Raw genomic sequence first — 14,368 nt, forward strand, 5'->3', positions numbered from 1 at the left:
GTTATGAATGTGGGCTTGGTGATTGGAAAGAACTGGCTTCAACCAGCTCTGCCATTTATAGAGCCTTAAGGCTTTGGGCAAGTTCACTAACCTTGTTGGGCTTCTTTTTCCGGTTAAATGGATGTGATGCACTATGCCTGCTTCCCAGGGTAAAGGAAGTAAGTAGCCCAGAGGCACAAAGTGTGTGATCAGGAAAGAGTGGCTAGTATAGTACTTATTCTGATCCCTAATGTTAGACTGGAAAACTTTAATCTCCTGGCCACTGAACTACACAGAGAGAAACGCTCTGGAGACTATAATCATGGTGGACAATTGTACTGGGGCCAAAGAGAAGACTCCGCACGTTCAGTCCTCTTCCTGAACTTTCCCATGTGCAGCCACTAGAGGGCCCTGAGCATCTCTGTTTGCCACTCACTATTGGCTTGCTCACACATGGCACCCAAGAGGCCCAGAGATTATTAGAAAAGGGGGTCTTTCCCCAGGGAGAAGCAAGGGAGCAAAAAATTCCATGGGAGGCCTTTGTAGAGCACTTGCTGATGGTCCTATTTACAGGAACTTCAGGTGAGGTTGTAGGCAGCCACTTTGCTGCATGCTGCTGCTCTTAAGCACAAGGTCCATCTGCAAGAAGGGAATTACCTGGGGTTACCCTGGGGCCAGCTTGAGCCCCTGTGCTGGAAAAGATTGCCTTGTCTTAGTTGATACCTGAGCCGAGGGGTTCTGGCTTTCTGAGCATCACTCATTGGCTTTGGGACTGGAAAATAGCTTTTCCTGATAGAGGCAGATCATCGTTCACCAGATTTCCAGAGGTGTGGCACTAACCTGATGATGTATAGGAGACTAGGGATGTATTCTGTATGCAAAGAGCCCATGGGCCCTTGCTTGCCCCCGATTCACCTTATCTTCCAACTCTCATTTCATTAGGTCAGCAAGGTCTGTTATGAAAAGGCAACGAGCCCATTGAAAATACTGCTCACATCAGTCATTCTCACTTTAGTAGGAAAGAGCTCTGTTCCTTTTCATCTTCTATGATAAATCCTTAATAAAGACACCTTAGGTATAGCTCCAAAACTTACCACTCTTGTTCCTCTGCTCATCACTCTAAACATGCGGCCTTTAGTAAACCCCAAGCTTCTTCCTCGTTCCTTATTTTTGTTCTTACTTTTTTCTAACTTCAAATGCATCCACTTCCCCCTCCCTCTTTGCTGCTTTATGAAATTCCACTCCTCCATTTGCCTCAACACGTACTTCCCTGCTTCCTGCCTTTTTTCCCATAGTTTTTTGCGCTTACCCTTAATAAAACATTTATCAGAGGGTGTTATTGTTGTCCATTTTTTTCTCTCATCACTCAGTTGAGCTTCATATGTGTTTCATCTCCAGTCTCTGCTTGAATACCTGTCCCTACAGGGAACTTGCCATCTCAAAGGCAATGCAATCCATTGCAACCAACACTCTTTGCAGAAATAGTCTTCCTATTATTATTAGAAACCAAATCTGTTTCCCTGGTAAATAGATGTATTGATTCTCTCCTACCAGTTCAGGTGCCTAAAACTCCTTCAGATGTCAATAAGGCTTCTCATGTCATAATTAGAAATAGCTCTTAAATATAAATGTTCTGAGAAGGGAAACGCATAGGTAATTCACTCTAAAGTGTAAATAATTGATAACAGCTTTTCCAAAAGAACAAATATTATTAGGAGAACTTAAGGGTGGGATTAAGAATACCAAAGACACCACCAGGACACCAACAATTTGATAAAATAGAAAGAGCATTAGGCTAGGAAATGAAAGATGGGCCCAATGTGATATATTTTTCCCCTCTGAGTTTTGGTATTCTCATCTGGAAAAGGAATAATCTGCATGATGAGTAGTTCTACTTACTTATGCCATTGCAGAATTTTGTCTGGAAGCAGCCCTGCTGACCTGGACCATCTCTCTTTCTCTTTCTCTCTCTCGCTCTTTTTTTTTTTTGGTTGGGGGGAGATAGGGGAGAGGCAGAGGGAGAGGGAGAGAGAGAATTTTAAGCAGGCTCCAAGCACAGCACAGAGCTCAACTCAGGGCTCAATCTCATGATCTAAGCTCAAGACTTGAGCTGAAATCAAGAATCAGATGCTTAACCGACTGAGCCACCCAGGTGCCCCTCACCTAGACTGCCTTTGCTCTGGCCTGCTCTTCCTTGCTCTTTCTTAGCTCTGAGTGTGCAAAAACTTACCTGTGTGTCAGGTTCAGTTCAGCCTCCTGGGGCCTGGGTTGACATTCTTGGTGCCAAAGATGCTATGAGTTATACCACCCATCATTGCATCAATCAGTGAGTCTTTTATTCCCACCTGGCTTGAACCTTCCTCTCCCCTGCCTTGAAGCCCTGGGCTACCAGGGCTCTTTATGGTATTTGCATTATAAATATTTGCAGTTAACACATTTATTGCAGGTAACACATTTTATTATGATTTTAGTATATATTCTCTTCTCCTGGAGTTTTGCAAGTAAAGATTGCATAACAACAAACTCTTTATTTGTCCTAAGTTCCACACTACAGAACCAGGTCATATCACAATCGCTTGATGCACAAGACTCAATGACTCAATAAATACTTTACAAAAATAATGTAGTTTTTTTTTCGTTTCTTAAAACATAAACAATTAGGATTTTCTAGACTTGAGTCCTCCTACTCTTTCTATATGTATTTACTGGGAATATATTGGCGGAGTAAAAAAATGTTACAATGGTATTAGACTAAAATAGATGAAATGAGGTCCATGTTCTTTTCCCATTTATTTTGCTTCTTTTTTTCTTTGGAAAAGTGCTACTACCTGTTTTTATGTCTGACCTTCCTGCAGCCTTCTGAACCTACTAAGACATAAGCAGAACTTCTGCCACTCTGAAGCCTTTTAGTAGAATTATAGCGTTATGCTAATATTGGCCTTTTATTTTAAAGCCTATTTAAAATCAGTCCTCAGATGTGCCCCTAAAATACCCGTGTGCCCCGCACCCCCTATCCAATCTTAGGCAAGGGCATTCGGGAAGCCGAGACTCCAGCAAGGTGCCTCACGACTAAAGAACATTTGGTTTAAAGTGGGTGTTTTCTTGTTTTGATACACTTCTGTTGAGTTACTTAGTTAAAAAAAAATAATTCCAAAATTCCCTTTCTCTCCCACATCCTTTAGCCCCTGTCTGAACTCTCACAGAAGCGATTAAACAGTTTCACAACTCCAGCGAAAAGGTTATGCTTAAGTCACATTCATATTAAATAAGTTATATATAAAAACTGCATATAACGTTTACAGCTCGGTCTTTTCCGCTTTGCTTCTCTAGGAAACACTGGATCTGGGTGCGCATCGAATCCCACCTGCTATGGCTTCCAGGTTCTTCTTCTGACTCCTCTGTCCTCGTCCTGCCGCCGACATCTCCCCCCCGAGGAATTCCAAGGAGCTCCAGGGGCATCTCGGGTGGCGAGGTGGCTTCAGAGGGCAGCCACCGGGGCCTGGCGCGCACCCCTAGCGTGATTGATGAAAAATGCCCATGTGGTATATACACCTAGACATGGATGCGGGTAGGCGCACCTCTGCCCCGGCGACATCAGTGCAGTGCGTCTGTGTCACATATACCCGAGGTGGCATCTCCTTAGTACTCCCTGGCCTCTTGGAACTGCTTGATGTAGTCTTCGTCCGAGGGGCTCTCCGTGCACTTCTGTCCGTTGTTGGGAGGCCGCGCCTCGTTGTATCTGCTCCAGTCGCCCTTGCAGATAATCCAGGGCAGGACGTCCACCTTGTAGTGGAGCTCGGCCGAGAACTCGGTGCTGATGAGGTTGGGCGTCCCCGCGCCTTTGCCCCTGGTGATGAGCTGCATGTTGTCGCCGTAGCAACAGTGCTGGGCTGCCAGCGTGGTGCTCTCCAGGGACAGCATGGAGCGGATGCAGTAGCGGGCCGTGGGCTTGTAGATCTCCAGCTTCTCCTTGGGCCCGCTGGCGTCCTTCCAGCGGAAGTCCTTGCGCTTGATGCGGTCGAAGATGTCCGCCGTGCTGTAGGCCACCTCGGTGGGGTAGGAGCAGGGGCAGCTGGGCAGGTCGTTGATCACCTTGTGCATGTACTTCTGTAAGAACTCACTTTTGCAGCTCATCCACCGCTCACAGCTGTCCGTGTCTGAAAAAGACCGCAGGGACACCCTGTCACCACGTGCAAGACGGGCAGCTGGTTAACACTGAAGCCAAGTCCTGCCCTCCCGGGCCAGCCCCTGCGGTCGGGGAGCCACCAGCCCTCGGTTTGATCGTATCCACCACCACCACCCCCTGGAACTTGGGAACTTTATTCACCAGGCAACTTCCCCGCTTTAGGCTATGAAACATTTCCAGACGCACAGAAATGTAGAGAGAAGCTACTTCAGCAGTGACGACCTGTATGCCATCGCCTAGATTTCACCAGCACAACTGCTTCATCTGGTTTGTCTTCTGAAAATATATGATACTGTTATCCCTGAATTTTAGCAGTCATCTGGGGAAGAAACGGGAGGATATGGGGGAAAACCCCACTCTCCCCTAGAACAAAATGAACAATAATTCAGAGGGCAAGTTTGAATCTCCTCTTTAAGTACATGGTGACAAGGGAGAAGTGCCTCAGAGGAGGATGGTGGGACCAGGTTTTATTTGTGCCACTCCATGACTGGTTTAAACTAAAGCTGATGGCTTAATCGTAGGCACCAGAGAGTGACAATCACTGTAAGCAATCCATGTAATAAGATGCCTCAAAGAGGAAGGGGCTGGTGGCCTGTGTTTAGGGAACTTAACGTCTAGGCCAGAGGCTATGGACCTCTAGTCTTCCAGCCAGAACCTGCCCCCATGAGATTGTTGTATTTGGATCTTATAGAATTAAAAATATGTTGAATTAATTGCCAATTAATTAATTGTTGGCTTCATTTAAGACTTAGGTGATTGCAGTTTATTAATGTGGATTCCTGGTTTTATTTGAAAAACCAAGGAATGTTTATCTGGTCCTGCACTGCCTCATGGGAATGGCTGGACCCAGGAGCAGGCAAACAGTGACCATTGGTGAGCAGAAGACATCTGCTGGGGTTGTCTGGGGGAGGGGAACACATTCGGTGTCACAGGAACAGGCGTTATAGGGAAGGAAGTAAGGCTGTTGGTGTCCGATCGTGGGGCTCTTCAGTGTAGTTTACGCTTGTTTGGAGGACACTAAGGAACTACTGATAGTTTTTGAGGGACAGTGAGCTATTGGCCAAGTGGCACAGTAAGGAGGATGTATTCAGTGCTGCTATCAGTGGTGAGAGTCCAGGTGGGAAGTGAAGGAAGAGGAGGGATCAAGGGTGGTCAGAAGGCTGCCAGGCCTGGGTGGGTTTGATGGTGAAGGAAGAAAGACATCAGAAGCAACTTCCCATCTCTGACCCAGGTGCCTGGGAGGCTGGTGGTGCCCTAAGAGGCAATCAAGTGGCCAGGATGGGCGCGGTTGGCGGGCAGTTTGGAGGAGGGCTCGGGCTTCTCTTCAGTGGAATGAGGACAGGAGAGATAGGGCATCTCTCAGGGGCTCAGAGAGGCCTGGCCTCAGATGAAGAATATGGGATCCTGTGTTTGGTGGCCTGGGATTGAATTCCAGCTCAAGCATCTAGCATACTGCTCATGCCCTCATGTAGGTGTTCTCCCTCACTGTGCTTCAGGATTCTCATCTCTTAACTGGGGACGAAAAGGACGCCTGTGTCCTAGAATGTGATGAGGATCATGCTGAAGGAAAGTAGGGAGCCCACAGCATAGGGTCCAGGGTACGCTGCCATTGGGGGTGTGCTAGGGCTCCATTTGGGCCTGAGCTCTAAGATTCCACCCCTGTGAGCCCCTGACCGGACAGTAGTGACAGAATGCAGGCTCCCTCCTGGGAAATGTGTGTCTACAAAGCCAGTGAAGGTCTCCTTTGGAGGGCGTGGTCTTCAGAAACAATATTCAGTGAAGGCCCTAAAAAATGGCTTTTCTGTTTCCAGTGTGGACGGTCATCATAATTCATGTACCTGTAGGATATACATTGGCTTATTTTTACCTATCAAACTTTTGTGGGTCTTCAGTGTGATGGACATGCTCTAAATGCTTTGCAAATATTAACTAATTTAATTCTACAATAGGTCTGTCAGTTCACGCTGTCATCTCATAACATTTTATAGATCAGACAATGGAGATACTACAAGGGGGACAATGACCTTGTGCAGCTCAAGCTGTGTCCCATCTCTGTGAGGAATCCTCTGTTTGTCCTTCTCTATCCTCATTCCATGTTTTTCCTTGCCCTGGAAGGTTGTCCTACATGGACTATATCAATGGGCTACCTCGAGCCCTGACTTCTCTTTGGGTTGATCCCAGGGGAGGACCTGGCCAGCGACCAGGGGGAGAGAAGAGAGTGAGGTCAAAGTATTTGTTCCTGTGTTTCCTCCCTCACTGTTGCAGGTTGGCCACATCCTTCTGAGAGCCAGGAGTGCTGTCAGGCAGCCCTCTCCACACATTTTTTCTATGGGTTCTAGTAGCCACTCCTCCCCCTGGTCCCTTCAGGCCAAGGGTGTCTTTCTATCCTGTTCACCTCTTTGCAAACAGACCCTAATCCAATGCTCCTCAATAACCTGATTTCAGTATGCTGTGTTTGCTCCTGCCCAGAACCTGATTGATACCCATTCCCATTCATCTCAGTTGGCTTTGTGCAACTGGAGCTATCCCTCTGCAAAAAAGCAAGCAGCTGCCTGTCTGTAGGGTGTATAGTATGGGCAAACCTGAGAATCTCTCTGCCCCCAAAGACAACCTTTGTTGCTCTACCATTTTATGTAAATTTCCCACATTTAATCTTTCACTATTTTTCTTTTTGGTGGGGGGAGGGAGTCACATGCATTATGTTTGTAGAAGGCTCCTACTAAATGTAGTTCGTATGTGTGAAGGATGGAGATGGAAGTCCTGGATCACAAAGAATTTCTATACTGCCTCCTGTTTGGCTGATGAGGTAGGGTGGAAGTGAAAAGGCCAGGAAAGAATTTTCGAGTAGCATGAAGAAATGTTGCAGAAGGAGTCTCATCTTTCAGCAATAAAGAATTGCATCCTAAAGCACATGAAGCTATTTTTAATATATTTCTTTTTTTTTTATTTTTAATTTATTTATGATAGGCACACAGTGAGAGAGAGAGAGGCAGAGACACAGGCAGAGGGAGAAGCAGGCTCCATGCACCGGGAGCCCGATGTGGGATTCGATCCCGGGTCTCCGGGATCGCGCCCTGGGCCAAAGGCAGGCGCCAAACCGCTGCGCCACCCAGGGATCCCAATATATTTCTTTTTTTAAAAAAAAGATTTTATTTATTTGTTTGAGAGAGAGAGCACAAACAGAGGGAGGGGCAGGGGAGAAGCAAGCTCCCCACTAAGCAGGGAGACAGATGCAAGGCTTGATCCCAGGACCCTGGGATCATGACCTCAGCCAAGGCAGCCACTTAACTGACTGAGCCACCCAGGCGCCCCATCTTGGACCTGAGTAGTCACTTTCAATTTGGCTTGGTTCACATTTATTGTGTTTGGTCTAGTACTTTCTAGCAGATAAGTAGCAGAGTATGCCAAGGGTTTACAAAAAATTTATGCGGTAGAGGGAGGCAGGCATAATACTAAGAAAGTTCCTTTTCCCTTCTTCCCTTGGGGGAAGAACTTTTGCTACAGAACTGACACCAGCATTTCCTGACTTCTTGGGGACACTCAGTGAGTGCTACCAGAGGGGATTCATGGGGCCTGAGGCCCCATTTGAGACTGAATCCACGCTAAGGGAAGGGCAGCTCTGTCCCACCTCTTGCCCCGGAAGCTCTGTAGCAAGCAAGGCAGACACAGAGGGCACTCTGCTCAGCCTGGTGAAGGAGGCATGGGACTGCTCTCTCTTGCTTGGCGTATATTCAGTGAGCAAAAAATATGTTGAGAGAACTGGACCCCAGAAGAGGAAAATGAAACATTTAAATGGATCCTAGGATGGGATGGCACTGCAAAGGCAAAAGGAATCTCCAAAATATTAAATCAATATTTGGATTTAAAAAAAAGAGGGGGAAAAGATCTCCTTACCAACTTCAAATAGTTTGGTGGCATTAAACTCCTCACTTCCCGCAAGCAGACTCACTTCGGTGGCAGCTGTCCTGAAGGTGTCTTCAATTCCTAAACACAGACAAGAGCTCATTTTCCCCTAGTTATATGGAAAAAGTTACCCCCTACCTCCCCAGCAAATAAAGAAACAAATACACCTGAACAAAGCCTTTTTTGTATTCATTACTACTCATGGGTAGGAATTTGCCAGTGGAGGAAACAGTAAAAAGCAGGTAGTAGAGCATAAAATATATTAAAACCCCAGATACCATTTGCAGTATGAAATCAGATCCAAATGTGCCTGAATGAGTCTTAAGGAACTCATTCACTAGGGCCAGGAATGGGGTTTTGGGTGGTAGGGGACACGTGTCTGCAAGGCTGTCTATCTGGTGGTATCAGGGTGACAAACTGGATTAGAGGCAGTGGTTAATATTTTGTCTAGTGGTCAAAACCAGTTTTAAGGACTGACCAACTGGGTTCCAATCATTACTAACCTGTAACCTTTAAGCCACTTAAAATTCATGTGCCTCAGCTTTCACATCTGTAAAATGGGCAGAAATGAGTGCCCCACCTCCAGAGAGTTAAACACATTCTAATAAATTACGGGTAAAGAAAGCACCTACAGGAGTAAGTGGTAGGTGTTAGCTGATAATTTTCTCAGGAGTATTTTATAGCTCATTTTGGTGATGCAGCAGTTCATAGCTAAAGAGCAGATATCTCACATTCTAGGACTTCCAGCACCACCAATGGTGCTTCAAAGAGAATAATCTGGGCTTGTCGTTACTTGCTTTTGCTCTTGTCATTACTTGAACCCAGTTTGTCTCATACTTCCTGGTTCCCCCATCCTCTCCCAAACTACCACCCCCATCCAGGCTTCCCCTGCAAAACAGAAATCCTGTGCCAGCTGCGGCCTCTGAGGAGGCCAGAGTGGTAGAAGATAGTAGTCACGAGGTCTGACTTGATTTTCTTTAAGGGGCTCCCTCTGACTTTGTGTGAGGTCTCTTGCACTTATTTGTAGGGTTGACCTAGGAGACAGATTTTTTTCAGTGTAATGACTGCCAGGCCAGGGAGACTGTTGGCTCCAAGACTCATTCCTCTAAGGCTGAGAATCAGCAAACTAAATAAAAGAGATCCTGTTAAAGAAAAAAAAAAAAAGTCCTTCATGTTCCAATGAAGCCCTGAAAAACTGGAAGGCCCAGGAACAGAGAGGCAGAGAGGATGGAAGGGTGGGGTCAGAAAAGAAGAAAATGTATGAGCAGGGCTGCTGGGCACACTGCTCTAGGTGGTGAGAGAAAATGAGAAGGAAACATTCAAAATGGTGGTCACCAGGTGGTAGACTTGGATCTGAGCACTAGCTTGGGAAAAGAAAACAGCAGGCAAGCCCCCAAGCCTTGACACTAAATGCTGTCTGTATCCATGAGTGGCTGAGCCCCATATTCCTCCTCCTGGTGGCAGAGGAATGGTGTAATGGTGAACATGGACTCACCCAGGGGGCATCTGGGTGGCTCAATCGGTTAAGCACACTGTCTGGATTCAGATTCAAGACTGATCTCTTGCTGCTTGAGTGACTCATACTAGTTAACCTCATGCCTATTTCAGTAGCTGTCAAGTGGTACAGTAATAAACCCCTACTTCATGAAGCTATTGTAGGGATTAAATGAAATAAGCCCTAAGAAGACCTTAGAAATTTGCTGGATACTTAAGTCCTCAAAAAATCCTATTCTCCATGATCTTCATTATCATTTTATTTTCTTCTTTCATCTTCTTTCTACTGTCCTTCTCTTCGTTCTTCATTGTCTTCCTGTCTTCCTCCTCTTCCTCCCTCTCATATTATTATTATTTATGGTTTATTTCCACCTATCTAAATCCCATCATATCAGACTTCCAACTCAGCTTCATTATGATGATCATGGGAAAGATCAAGAAAAGTATCTTGATGGTTGCTCCACTTTCTGAAATCCACCTGCATAGCTGACATGGAGCCAGAATTTCATGGAGCTTGTTAAATTCAGCCCCATTTTCTACACATGCCATTTGCTAACATGAGCACGTCCTATCTGATCCTTCTCTCCTCTCAGAAACCTTTTTGCTCTTCCACTTCTTTTTTGTTTCAAATCTCAGCCTTATGATCTGACAACTGAGTTCTAGGAATAGAAAAAGGAAGTCTGGGGGCACCTGGGTGGCTCAATCGGTTAAGCGCCGAACTCCTGATTTCAGCTCAGGTCGTGATCTCAGGGTTGTGAAATGGAGCCCCGCATTGGGCTCTGTGCTGACTGTGGAGCCTGCTTGAGATTCTCTCCATCTTCCTCTGCCCCTCCCCTCACTTGCACTCTTTCTCTCTCAAAAAAAAAAAAAAAAAAAATAAATAAATAAATAAAAATAAAAGAAAAAGGAAGTTTGAGGGTGTGGGGCTCAAATTTTCCTGTCTCTGAAATATCTTTCAGATGAAACCATTCAGAATGTGCAGTTTTTTTGGAAGAACCCTAGATATTACTTTAAGCTGATATTCTAACTGGCAACGGAAGCACATGTAAAATGTAAAGTTATAGGCCAGGAGTAGGTAAATTTTTTGTAAAGGGTCAGAGAGTAAATATTTTAGGCTTTGTGAGCCACATGTGGTCTTGGTTGTGTATCTCTCCCCCACTCTTTCTCTTCTTTCTTCTTGACCCTTTAAAAATGTGTATGCCTATAAAAACAGGCCACACTTTGATACACAACTGCTATAGAGAGACACAATTATTTTTTACCCCCAATTCGGCCTCTTACCAAGTTTGCAATTAGTTTAGTTTTTAAAACACTGACAATGCAGTTTAAAGTAATAACTAACTGGGGGCGCCTGGGTGGTGTAGTGGGTTAAGCAGCTGACTCTTGATTTTGGCTCAGGTCAGGGCCTCAGGGTCCTAGGATCAAGCCCCACAGGGAATCTGCTTCAGGATTCTCTCTCCCCCTCAATGCCCTTCCCCCAACCCCCAGCCACTTGTTCTCTCTCTTTCTAAAGCAAATAAATAAATCTTCAAGCCTCTCATCTTAACTTCCTTATCAGACCATGAATGTCTCTCTGCATGTGTCTGTCTCTTCAAGGCACAACAAATCCCACATCAAATGCGCAAGTTAACCAGGGTCCCTTCTTTAAATTAAACATGTACACTGTGCCATTGTGTTCTTTGTCATGGCCATGGGAGTTGTGCATAAGACTCAGAAAACCCATCTTTTCAACCATTCAGCTCATTACTCATCTCTTGTTGTTTCAGTCTGGTCAGAATTCTTATTAGGGAAATGGTTGTCTTTTTAAAACTTATTTTCTCTAAGGTTTACACATAAATGGAGAACTTCCCCTTGAACTTGGAGCCACTCCCCTGCATAAACCCACCTGGGCAGTTTGGACGGTCACATGTCCTAGATTCTGTTGCGGTACATGCGTAGCCACAAGACCTGGTCCGTTTCTGGTTGCCGTTCCCACAGGTGACACTGCAGACAGACCAAAGGCTCCAGTCACCCTCACCATCTGTGGAATCTGGAAGGGAGCCAGGGATATGGTCACCAGCCTCGCCCAAAGAGTCCCCAAATCCCCCTTGTCAAGCAGCCTGCCAGTTGTCTTCTTCCATCGTTCTCACTGTTGGAGGGGACCAGATGCCAGCTGGAGTCAAAAGGCTTGTGGCTCCAGAGTTCATTTTAGGGATTAGCTTCGTGAGAGCAGGAACTCTCTCTGAGGTTTTGAGCACTGTGGTGGTCAGCACGTGGCCAGGCCTGACCCCTAGAAGGTGCCCAGTAAATGCTTATCGAGAATGCGCACATTTGTAGAGTATGGGATCATAGAATACCAGGTAGGTAGTTTCCAAAGATGACCACCATCACTTCCTTCCATCCTTACACATACATTCATTGAGAACGAAAGCAAGAGAGCTTATTTTCCCTTCTCTAAAATCTGAGCTGACTTCAGCCCCATGAGGCCCGAAAGCTTCCGACTTTCACTTTGGGCAATCCAGTCACTGTGGAAGAAGCTGTGGCTAAACCTGTGAATTAAGGGCCACCACATGGAGAGAGAGGAGGTGCATGAGGGGCTGCAGGATACTACACATGTGAATGAAGCCTTGTTGAACCTTCTAGCCCTTCCCAGTGGACAGCTGAGTAGAGGAGATGCTATTAGGAGTGTAGCAGCTGCCTCGTGGGGTGCTCCCTGAACTTCTGAACCACAGGATCATGAGAAATAATAAACTTCTGTTGTTGTAAGCCACCGAGTTCTGGGATGGTTTATTATACAGCAGTAGGTAGCTGCTACATAATGGCAAAGCTAGAAACGATCCCTCCAGGTCATCACTTAATATCCATCCAATGACTATTTACTGAGCCCCGACTATATGCCAGGCACAATTCTAGGTATATGGGAAATATGACTAAATAAAATTTCCAAAGATTTTTGTCCTCATGGAACTAATATTCTAGTAAGAAGAGTCCAAAATAAGTAAGAAACAAAAAATGAGTAAGTTACACAGTATATTAGAAGCCACTAAATGGTATGAAAAAAGAAGTAAAAAATGAGTGGGAAGTACAGAAAGGGAGACAGAACATGAGAGACTCTTAACTCTGGGAAATGAACTAGGGGTGGGGGAAGGGGAGGTGGGCGGGGGTGGGGGTGACTGGGTGACAGGCATTGAGGGGGGCACTTGACGGGATGAGCACTGGGTGTTATGCTATATGTTGGCCAATTGAACTCCAATAAAAAATAAATTTACAAAAAAAATAAAATAAAAAAAGAGAAGTTGATCAAACTAGGAAGGCTTGGGAGTGTGAGAAAGATTGTTGGTATATCATCAAAACTGAATTTCTCTTTTTAAAAGTAAAGAAACTAAGTCCTAGAGTGACTGGGGAGAATTAACCCAAGGTCATAAGGGTAACAGGAAGGAAAGTTTGGGTCCTAGTATTGAGCACTTGATCTCTACAGCCTGACTCCCTCAGCAGCCTCTTTACTCTATAATAACTTCTCCTGGTTTTTCCAGATCGTCCTACAGCCCTGGGGCCTCTGCCAGTACCAAGCTTGGGGCTATAGATATGTGCTTTGCCGGGAAGGGGGTCCCCTCTGTTCATAACCGGTCGTGGTGATTGTTATTATGTAGGCCCGGCAGGAATGTAGTCCACACATGTTTCTACCTGCAGTGTGGGCTCTGTGCCAGCCTTCCAGCCTGTTGTTTACATGGTGCTCACTCTGAACACTCCTCAGGCAAACAGAGGGCCGTTCTGGCTCCTCAGCCCTTTAAATGGAGCTGTGGGGTGTGGGGTGTGGGGGGGTGTTGGCTGTTCATGGTTGTGTTCTCATCCCTAACCCAGAGCAGAGAGTTTGCCCACACCTTGCCTGCCCTGGGGCCCCCATCCATTTCTTCTTTCTCCCCAAAAGGAATCTTTCTGTTTTTTGATTTTCTTCTAAGAAATGGTTTTCTAGCAACACAGCCAAGCCAGATGTTTGAAATGACTGTCTCGTGTGAAGGAGTTGGGCCTGTCTCCCCAGGTCAGCCTCTTCATCTCTCCCATCACTTACTAGGCATCAACATGTAGAACTGGAGAGACAAGTTGCCCCCAGAGGGAGAAACCACCCGGGTAGGTGCAGCTGCTACTCCCTCCAAGACCTCTGTGGTCTGGTATCTCTTGATAATCTCCCTGAGAACATCAGAGATATGCCTGGGACAATCATGAGATCACACTCTTGTCAGTGGGAACATTCAGTTGTGGTGGGTTATATGTACACCCGAACACACTCAGCCACACCCTACATGTACCACCAAGACCAGATTTGTTGAAGGGAACTACAACAACAAAAAGTCACAAGTAAAGATTGTAATGTTGTTGGACTCATAAAGGGGGCAGTGGGTCAGTCAGAAGAAGCTTATTAAAATCACTTAGGTAGAGTTCTTGTCATCTATATGGTGGGTACATACTCCAGTGATGCCAAGTGGTGGCTCATTGGAAGCAATGGGACCTCAACCATCTAGAAATCTCTAGTAACCTTTCGTTACTGTTGTAGTAATATGGGGAGAGAATTTGGGGAAATATGCTTGAACTTTGAGATTTCAGCATTAACCCCGCCATGAGGCTTATATTGGAATCTTTGTGCAAGGTAATTTCTGGTCTTGGGCTCTTGGATCTAAATTATTGAATGTTAATACTGAATCGGATTATGTGAAAAACGGCTTCCATAATTCCTCTCCCCGTATCTACCCTTTGGTTACTCTCCTTTCCTGTTGACCCCTGCCTGGGCCATGTGACTTGCTTTGGCCAATGGGAAAATAGCAAATATGA

General features: G+C 45.7%; 1 protein-coding gene across 2 annotated transcripts in view; it reads right to left on the reverse strand.

Moving 5' to 3' along the window:
• Positions 1-2,415: 2,415 nt before the first annotated feature.
• The window catches only part of ISM1 (isthmin 1), a 71,505-nt gene continuing 59,552 nt past the window's right edge, over positions 2,416-14,368 (reverse strand). For both annotated transcript variants that reach the window (XM_077872188.1, XM_077872189.1), the window contains exons 4-6: positions 11,448-11,591; positions 8,060-8,149; positions 2,416-4,136 (exon numbers count right to left, since the gene is read on the reverse strand). In XM_077872188.1, coding sequence (XP_077728314.1) covers positions 3,619-4,136; positions 8,060-8,149; positions 11,448-11,591 — 752 coding nt within the window. In that variant the 3' untranslated portion in view covers positions 2,416-3,618. The remainder of the gene's footprint in view (positions 4,137-8,059; positions 8,150-11,447; positions 11,592-14,368) is intronic.

This window comes from Canis aureus, chromosome 26 (assembly GCF_053574225.1).
Source record: "Canis aureus isolate CA01 chromosome 26, VMU_Caureus_v.1.0, whole genome shotgun sequence".
Taxonomy (NCBI): domain Eukaryota; kingdom Metazoa; phylum Chordata; class Mammalia; order Carnivora; family Canidae; genus Canis; species Canis aureus.